Here is a 10,264-nt window from a genome sequence, read left to right on the forward strand (position 1 = left end):
GGGTTGGACTCAATGCCAGCACGAGTCAGGAGGATAAGGAGCAACCCTGCTGCAAGGCGTTGCTCCAGTGACGACACACACAGATTAATATTCACCGATCCAAACGGGGTTAGATCGCCGAAAGGACAGCCCATGGTCGGATGAAATCCGAGTCAATTCCGGTACGTAGAACCGGCTGTCGTGGGAATTGTCGACGGGTACTTTCTTTCACCACGGTGGATGAAGGTATAGCCACGATCCGCATCAAAACGAAGCCAAAATCGTGCTTAGCGACTTTAACGCCAAGGTCGGCAAAAAAGTTATGTGAGGTACAACAGTCGCTAAATTAAACCTCCATGAGGAAACTTCCCCAAATGGGTTTATCTAGTACTAGATTCGAGCATGGTAAATTTCCCCAAGCTGCCTAGATATCTCCATATCGAAAAGCCACCAACCGGATCGATTATGTTGTGGTTGTGATCATTGGTCACAACCACGACAGCCGGTTCTACGTACCGGAATTGACTCGGATTTTATCCGACCAAGGGCTGTTTTTTCGGCGATCTAACCCCGTTTGGATCGGTGAGTACTACATTATGTTGTCGTAGACGGAAAAAAGCCTCCAGTATTTTAGATATGCGTGCGCTCCGAGGTCCTATTATCGACCCGGACCACTATCTTTTTGCAGCCAAGATTCGCATCCGCTTCTGTGCAGCAAAAAGCGAACATCAGCAAACAAAAGGAAGGTTCGACGTCGAGAAACTGCAATCACAACAGACAGCCGAACAAATTTCTACTCGGCTTGCACTCATGCTCTCTGCGAGCACTTGTCAACAACTCTCTATAAGGGTACTGTGGTATGACAATTCAAACTCCTTACGTACACTTACTCCTGCAATCGAAACCATTGGTTTGCGGAAAATGCAAAGGAACTACTGGTACGACGAGGAGTGCCGTGTCGCAGCTGAAAGAAAACATACTTACTACCTCGCAACGTTACGATCGACCACAAGACGTGCGGGATAGGATAGTTACTGAGAGTTGAAGAGAGAAGCGAAACGGATTTGTAGACAGAAAAAGAGAAAGGCCGAAATGAGCTAGTATAATGAGACAGCTGGCCGACAAGGGTAATTGTCGCAAATTATACGAAAAACTGCGACGACTAACCGAAGGTTTCAGGACCGGAGCATACTCGTGTAGAGCCACCAGAAATGATCTTGTAACCGATGCCCAGAGCATACTTAAATTATGGAGGGAACACTTCTCCAGCCTGCTGAATGGCAGTGAACGCTCAACGCCAGGAGAAGGCGAACCCGATTCTCCAATCGATGACGATGGAGCAGACGTCCCATTGCCCGACCATGAAGAAGTTCTTATAGCAATTACCCGTCTGAAGAACAACAAAGCGGCGGGGTTCGATGGATTTCCGGCCGAGTTATTCACACTTAGCGGCGAAGAACTGATAAGGAGCATGCATCAAATTCTTTGTAAAATGTGGTCGGACGCAAGCATGTCCAACGATTAAAATTTAGGTGTGCTCTGCCTATTCCACAAAGAGGGAGACCCCACGATCTGCGCCACCTTTCGTGGGATAAGTCTCGTCAACATCGCATGTATGTACATACATCACATACACATACCAATCATACTGAATATAACCCTTATCCCCAGTTACCCGCCTTCACCGCTTGAACAATTCACGCGCAAACGACCCTAACTCTTTAGTAGTCCGAATAGTGGAGATCACACCACTAACACAATCAGGTCAAAAGGGGGTGCACCTAACAAAACCTGCACCGCATCCGTTGACACGTTGCGATATACAAGCAAACAAGAAAGTATCATACAAAGCTGGATTGAGAAGAGTTTTTGAAACCCCTAGACTTCGCACCATGAGGCGGCTCCATTTGTGGCACAGCCCACAAACAAGCCACGGTATATGGTGCGGACAGCACGACGTCCGAGACACCAATCACTCCTCAAATACGTATTTTACCTAAGGTTGCCTGCAGTCGCTCCTTCACATTCGCCAAGTGTACAATAATTCGAATCCTTTCACTTATGGCCAACCCCAGATATTTGATTTGCGTCAAATATCTGATGCTGACCTCATTCACCCCGACAATCGGTGGACGAACCGGTGACAATCTGCCCATAAGTAGCATTGCATGGACATATTTGTTGACGTTCTCCCTAACGACATTCTGAACATAGAACCGTGCATCCTCTATACTGCGTCCTTTGCTGTACCCAAACTGTCTATCCGACCACATACTCCGCGTTAGCTGAAGCCGTTCCATCATGACTCTTTCCAGCACTTTTCCAAGTACTGGAAGGAGATTGATTCCGCGATAAGATCAAGGACCGCTCTTGATCTCAAGGATCGCTCTTGATCTTATCAGGGGACTTCAGGAGAGGAACAACCCTAGCACTTTTCCACATTCGGAGAAAGTATCCCTCCCAGACGCACTTATTATAAATGGCCTCCAGGTATTCAGGACTGAATTTCTACAAGCTTTTACACATCTCTCCGTTTAAACCATTAACCTGGGGACCGTTTAGAACTAACCACGCCATACTCGTACCCCAACACGCCATCATCTATTGGAGGGACGGTCACCTCTTGCGCTTGAGGTACCTGCACCTCCGATCTAGGAAAGAACGCACCTAACGGAAACCCCGCATGCTGTCTCCACGGCGATAACATATTGTCACCGACGCGAAGAGAGGTGATATCCTCCCTCCTACGACCCTGGCAGATACTATAGATCTGCCCCCAGGGGTCGTTCCCATTCTCCCTAACAAAACTCCTCCAATTTTCCTCTTTAATTTTCACTATCATTTTCTTATACTCCCTATCCGCGCAACTAAATTCATACCTAAGCTGGGACAGCCTATCAGAATTGGAGCATCGGGCGCGGTGAAACTTTCGCCTCAATAGCCTGACAGTCCTCCTCTTTAAGGTTAACTCACCGTCCACCATTTAATCTATTAGTCTTATAACTTTCACACCTAAGTACCCTATCATTTAACCCCCAAACCACCCTTTATAGACGAGCAATTCGCTCGTCCACCCCCAACTCTTCAAATTCTCTAAGTGGTATACTAGATACCGCTTCCCTAACCGAGAGTCCATAATGGTTCGAGACAGTATCAGTAGTATGCCATCGCCGGAATGTACTCTCCTAAGGTGAGGGAGGGGAACGAGGGTTAACCCTAATTTCAATCAAATTATGATCACTCAATCCCCACCCTCCCTTAACCTCCATCGAACGTATACCATCCCCTCGGCTCATCCAAAATGTGGAGGATACCACCACCCATTCGCTTAATGCCTCGCCTCAACTGTGGCTTTGGTATCCAGACGAATGCCGGGATACCTTACTAAACCACATCGAGGACGAGGCATTCGCATCCAGCCCTAGGATAAATGGGCTACTACTACTTATCCTTGTAGCCCAGGTAGGGCTCTAGGGGACACATACACCCAGTTGTGAAGAATCCACAACTACGCAATCGTAGCTTGGGTTATTCACAACTATTGCGGCATTAGCTCTAAAGTCTGTGAAGACCGTAAAACCGCAGGAAGATCCCGAACCCCACCGTTGGTGACGTGGACCTCCTGGAGTAGAGCAATACCACACCCACGCTATAACAGCCCTAACTATTTAGCTGGATGATCCCTGGTCTGGCGCGGGCGCGCTCAACAATGCCAAAACAATTAGGGCAGATAGCTGATGTCATAAGATGCCCAGCTGGCCTACCCTAAAATGCACAGTTGCAGCAGTGGGTTGCATTGACGCGACCGGTAGCTTTGTGGTCTTCTTGATCGCACCTCCGGCAGACATCTGATCTAGCCGTACTCCTAGCCACCCTGTGATCAAATCCACCATGTTTACCTACCTGGGACCTTCCTCCTTGACCATTTTTTTTATTACTTCCTTAGAGGACCCTAACCACGACCGACCAGGTCTCCACAGGCTTCGGTGTCACCGGTGTGATCGTTTCCAGCAAGATACTGGTGCCGACAGAGCCGGCATTGACCCGCTCAGCGCCGAGGAGGAGTGTCTTCCACAACTTCTTTTTGGAAAGTCCATTTTTCCGCGAAGATGGGTACTTTGACTCAAGCTCCAACAGCAGTTCCTACATCGAAATTTTGAGCTTCAAATACCAGACCATTCAATTCCCCCGTTATCCTATTGGCAGCCGTCACATGGCCGGCTGCTCCACCCCCAACAACAACCGCCCCTCCCTCGTTTTCGTTGACATTACGCGGCGACCCCATACGCGCCTTACGCCGCGGTGGGGACCATAACGGAGGTCGCGTCACTTCCATCTTGCCGCACGACGTGGAATCACCCACCACCGTAGGAGGGCTCTCCGCTTCTCGCTACTGTCTTAATCCTCGCTTCCCGACTCTTTTAAGTTGAACTGATCCGCCGGCGTACCTCTAATGCAGAAGGCTCTTGGACAGAAAGGATTCTGGAGCAGCTGTTCGCCAGGTGGGGTCACTGCTGACAGTTGTTGATAAGTTTTTCTATCTTGGAACCAGCAACAACAACTACGGTCTCAAAATCCAACGCAGAATAACTCTTGCCCACAAATGCTACTTTGGACTGAGCAGGCAAGTGAGAAGTAAAGTAGTCTGTCGACAAACAAAAACCAATATCTACAAGTCACTCCTTATTTCCGTCCTGCTATATGGTGCAGAGGCATGGACGTTAATCTGATGGGTCGACGCTACGAGTTTTTGAGAGAAGAGTTCTGGGGAAGTTTTATGATCCTTAGCGCGTTGGTCACGGTTAATCGCTTTCGGTGGAACGATTAGCTGTATTAAGAGAGGCTCTGCTTGCAAGGTCATGTCGTACGTATGGACGAAAACACTCCAACGATTACGTCCGTAAGAATGGGTAAAGTGGTGATTCTCTGAAGCCGACTCAGTTAGGTTTTATAAAGTTAACGAAGTTTTCTACAAAGATAAAGCCGGAAGCTTTCTTGAACGAGATAATTATGCCAGAGCTACCCTAGCATATGTTATTTATCAGCCCACCACTAGAAATGGTAAAATCGAGCGAGCTATTACAGCTGCCCATAATTCTGGTTGGGGTTTCGTCATTCATTGTGGAGAATTTCAAATCGTCTATCTGTTCCCTTTTCTCCATCCCCCTACCATTGTTTGACAAGTAAGAATTAACAAGGTTGTTTTGTTGTAGCGCCAGAGTTACGACCGTTCCCACGACATTCTGTTCTACGTAACGAACGGACCTGAATTTTTATCGGGCCAACGACTGTCAATTCGGCAGAACCCTGCCGCTACAACAACAACGTGGTATGTCGTCTACGCGTTTTCGACTCTGTACGATACTAAAATATTTGGTCGTGACAAACAATTATCATCAAAGATATTTCCCAACATTTTGAACGCTTTGACACCACAAATTTGATTTCGATCACAAAATTTAATGGAATTTCTTTTTCGAATAATTTCACTCATTGTAAAAATCGGCGAATGCACTTTATGTACCGCAGGAAGACAAGCGTATACTAAACACTAATGATTATTTCGACGTGACATTCGGCACAGAAATCACTGACAGTCATAACAAGCTACAAAATCATATTTCAACGATTGGGTTTTCGCGTGAAATTTAAATAAAAAATATAGTGTACATTGCTATAGTTCAAAAATTAGCTATTTTTTTTTTATTTTTCAATTATTGTAAATTGTTGCATCATCTTTTCTGAAATTCCATTCAAAATGTGTCTTTATTCATTAGTACATCGTTGAAAAACATGGCAAAACCCTTTTACCACAATATTTGGGTATGTATAGAATAACGGTTGAAAGCGGTCAACATTATTTTGTCGTTATGAGGAATATATTTAGTTCGCATTTAACCATACACAAGTGAGTTCAAATTACAATCAACGTCACATTATTGTTAGCATATTTTTTTAACTAATCTATGCTTTAAGGAAATTTGACTTAAAAGGCAGTACCGTTGATCGTGAGGCATCTGAAAAGGAGTTAGAAAAGTATTTACCTACATACAAAGATAACGACTTTATGAAGCAAAAAGTCAAGATTGAAATTGGAGAAGCAAAGACAAAATTGTTGGACACTTTATCAAGTGATGTCGATGTAAGTAAAATTTTTCAATAATTTAATGGATTTTCAACTTTTTTCCAAATCGGGTTGTTTTATTACAAAAGCTCCTTACAAAGTTGCACATAATGGACTACTCGCTCTTAGTCGGCATACATGACTGTGTTCGTGCTGAAGAGGAAGCATTGCAAGGGGAAAACACTCAAGGGACTACACGAAGCGAAAACAGCGAAAGCGAGGAATGTGATAGTGGAGAAAGGTAAATTCAATGAACAATATCCGTATATTATTCAAACATTAAATACGTAAATTGTAGATGGACTTACAATACACCACCTGACTCACCGCGCGGCGCACAGTATAAGGAAGTTGTCTATGAAGTGGATATCTACGCTATTCCAAGCGTTGAAGGTAAGTTAAATTTTTGGTAACTATTTTATTTACGAGCATGTTAGCCTGATAATATTTTAAGCCAAATTTGATTACATTATATTCTATATACTAGTACTTATGTTATACAAGCAACGTTCCAAAGTAAACAGGACTTTTTGAATCTAGCGACCTGGCGGCGCCATCTATATGTCGAATGCTATCTTTATTGATTGTCCAGTGAGATTTTCATGACATTTCATCGATTGGAAGTGAAGTTATTGCGTCTTAAGTGTCAGTATGTTCGTGTTATCGCTGCGAAAATTAGCTTCGAATAAAGAGCCAACATTAGTTTTTGTTTTAAAACTGTTAAAAAATTTACCGAAACGTTTAAATTGATGAAATAAGTTATTGGCGAAGGTTGCCTATTCCGTAGCAGAGTGCTCGTAAATGACGATCAACATGTGGGCGAAGTCCGTGATTACCGGAAATTTCATCGAAACTGCGTGAATTAATCAAAAATCAGCCGAAATCATCATTGGAATGCATGGATATGGAATTGAACATTTCCAAAACATCGATTTATCTCATTTTGACCGAACATTTGGGCTTACGAAAGGTGCGTGCACGGTTTCTTCCGCACAAATTGACTGACGACCAAAAATTGCTCAGAATCCAACATTCGATCGACGCTTGTGACCGATTATTTGATCAAGAATCACATTTTAACCATTAACCACTCCCCGTATTCACCTGATATGGCACCGTGCGACTTCTTCCTTTTCGGAAAAGTGCATTTGCCCATGAAAGCAAAGAGTTATGCAGACGAGGCCACTAAAAAGGCTTGCGGCCATGCCAGCCAGACTAGACTGATTATTATTTTGAATAAAATAAATAGATTTTGCCAAAAAACCGTTTCTTCTGTTTTTTTTTAAGTCCTGTATACTTTGGAACTCGCCTTGTATTTGAAATGGGGAAACGTAAAGTTATGAAAATATTACCATTACCAAATATTAGTTCGGTTCATTGCAAATTTTATAATAACCAAAGGCTTTTATAATCAAATAATTTCAATGAACACAAACATTCTTTTTTGTAATTACAGAAAGGAGAGAAATTTATTTTATTGCCATTATAGATGTGCTAACGCAATATGGTGTAAAAAAACAGGTAATAACTAAGATAGAATGTAAAACATTTATGTATTGCATATTTTGATTTGCTTCATGCAACGATTAATTTTGATAATTCATCTGTTTAATGTGTTGGCCAAAACACAGCTGAATTTATCAAATTTTAAAATTACAGAATTTTTAACTGTAGTTGTATTTTAATGTTATATTTTTGATCCAAAATCCTTCAGTTGGTGTGTACTTGCAAGAAATAACTATAACAGTCAGCAGTACAGGAACAGTGTTGGATATTGGTAGTGACGGCAGAACATATTGTTGTTGCAAGTGTTGCCAAAAATTTACGCAGAACGTGATACTTGACAAATTTGCAATACTGCTGTGATTGCCATCTCGAACGGCCCAGTTTCAGTTTCCGTATTTAAATGAACAAAAAAAAATATTAGGTTATTTACTATTTTGGTCCTCTTGTTTAGACGCAATAAATTACAAAAAAATTAAAAAATCAAATGCTGGGATTTAGAATAGCATCCGCCAAATTCGAAGCTACCATAAAATGGCAGAGCAAGTCCCCTTAAAACAACTCTGGTCGGTCCAGGGCCGGGTTTTATTCAGAGAAAGGTAATTCTACAAGATATTCCGTTACCCACCACACCATAATGAAATGTATTGACGGCATAATATTTCTGTTCTTATTAATTTTTATTCGCTATGGGACCTTAACCAGAAAATTACCCGTATTTATTTATTCATAAAAAGATGCAACAAAAAGTATTTGGTATTTTATTTAAAACGAAAAGTGAGAAACAAAACATATGTTTAATGTTTCGTCTTGTCAGAATTCAGAAAAAATAAGAATTTTCAACTTTCAAAGTAATGTCTCTCTGCGTTGATTTCGTTTCACTCGAAGCTCCCGGCTGTGCCCATCACTAATCCTTGGTCATTCATCTGAAATCAATCAAACAACCCTTTTGTAGCCAGCAAAATGTTATCAAACATTTTTTTTTCTATATTTTCGGATAAAATTCCAACAATTAACTGTTTAAAAAATCGAAATTAAAAATGAAAAATCTTTAGAACAAACAATTGTTTTTCATGTTTTCAAAAAGTTTTTTTCCACATTTTCGTAAAAAAAACAAACCAACAGTTTATAAAAAATCGAAATTAGAAAACAAAAAATCCTTCGAACACACACTAGATTTTAAGGTTTCAAAAAAAAAAAATGTAAACGTTTCGTTGAAAGCTTTCGAGGTTGTACATGCTCGAGGTTGAGAGAACTTTTTGCTAATTATCAAACAATTCGAAAAATTTTTGCTGGACTTACTTAAAATTTGCAGAGAATATTTTTAATATTTTGTACTTTAAGATATAACACAGACCTTTTAAAATTACTGTACCCCAAACTTCTTAATTCAATTCTTCAGTATTTCTTTTAGTGACGACCGATTTTGAAAGTGTTTAACTTTTTACTATGTTTTGTAAAAAAAATGTATATATTAATTATCATATTAGGGAAAACACATTTTGTTTCAATGTATCGAGATTGTTTATTTAAAGATCAGAAGTTAATTTCGTTTATTAATTTATAATTCTATTTTTAAGGCCGCTAAAGCAGCTAAAACTGTGAAGTATGGAAGTAATGTAGATGGAATTTCTACCTGTGATCCCGAACAATATGCCAAACGATTTCTTGACTTCATGGACAAAGCGATCGAGTAATTATTTGCTTCCTTGACGCGTATGCTGATGCCCATTTTTGAAAATTAACTGTGAACTGAAACCTTCAACATATGCATACATACGTCGTGCGAATTTAGTATATATATTTATATATATTTTATTAATGGTTATCGACAATTTAATTCTGATTAACTCTTTAGTTAGATTTGTTCTTTTCCTTAGAATAAATTTTTTTTTTTTAATGACGCGTGGTAATCAGTAATGATAAGCATTGACCTCCTAAAAAGAATGCGAAATAATCACTGTTGATTCGAAAGCCAGTAATAAATTCTTATACCTTCATCGCAGTTTAAAGAAATTATTGCATTTCATTGGGCTCAGGTTTGCCCTGGGTGGCGGCTTAAAATAACCGACGTCTGCTTTAAATACAACCTTGTTATATTCTCAGTTTCATTTCATTTCGTCGGTATTAATAATATTATATTTTTATTATCTCAAAATAACTTTAATGGAGCACCGTCTCTTTAAATTTATTTCATAAAAAAAGTCTAAATAAATTAATTTTACTATAGAAAACGCTAATTGCTATATATTCGAGAAAATTATATGAGGTTAATATTTTGATTTTACGTGAACAATAGTTTTACTGTTCTGAATTTCAAACCAAAATTCAAATCCGTATCGAGGAGAGGAGGATATGCTTGTAACAAATGTATCTGCACTAATTTAAGTGGATTGCTAGATAATCAAACCGAGATAATTAATGTGAAGAACTCCCGTACGCGCGGAAACTAAAAGTCTGTTTCATGGCTACATTTTTAAAATTGCTTTTGTGCATATGCATATCATGCAATATCAGTTATATTTTTATTTCCTTTCAACGGGAGATAATTTTGACTTTTTTTATGTCAGAACAGTAAGTAGTAAGTTACATACTTGAAACGAAAATGGAAAAAGCATTTATATTACAATATATTCGTAACTAAACTACAAATTTAAT

The 10,264-nt window shown here is 40.3% G+C and overlaps 1 protein-coding gene and 1 long non-coding RNA gene across 4 annotated transcripts in view; both read left to right on the forward strand.

Moving 5' to 3' along the window:
• Positions 1–10,001, forward strand: part of LOC108972184 (phosphatidylinositol 5-phosphate 4-kinase type-2 alpha) — a 21,537-nt gene extending 11,536 nt beyond the window's left edge. For all 3 annotated transcript variants that reach the window (XM_018938696.1, XM_018938697.1, XM_018938698.1), the window contains exons 5-10: positions 5,757–5,887; positions 5,956–6,121; positions 6,193–6,344; positions 6,402–6,496; positions 7,560–7,624; positions 9,187–10,001. In XM_018938696.1, coding sequence (XP_018794241.1) covers positions 5,757–5,887; positions 5,956–6,121; positions 6,193–6,344; positions 6,402–6,496; positions 7,560–7,624; positions 9,187–9,303 — 726 coding nt within the window. In that variant the 3' untranslated portion in view covers positions 9,304–10,001. The remainder of the gene's footprint in view (positions 1–5,756; positions 5,888–5,955; positions 6,122–6,192; positions 6,345–6,401; positions 6,497–7,559; positions 7,625–9,186) is intronic.
• LOC108972185 lies at positions 1,325–2,776 on the forward strand. The gene is made up of 2 exons (XR_001993615.1): positions 1,325–1,592; positions 1,651–2,776. It is a non-coding gene; the product is annotated as an uncharacterized LOC108972185 (long non-coding RNA).
• Positions 10,002–10,264: the final 263 nt, after the last annotated feature.

The sequence above is a fragment of the Bactrocera latifrons genome, unplaced genomic scaffold (genome assembly GCF_001853355.1).
Source record: "Bactrocera latifrons isolate USDA-ARS-PBARC rearing strain unplaced genomic scaffold, ASM185335v1 scaffold_384, whole genome shotgun sequence".
In the NCBI taxonomy this organism is placed as follows: Eukaryota; Metazoa; Arthropoda; class Insecta; order Diptera; family Tephritidae; genus Bactrocera; species Bactrocera latifrons.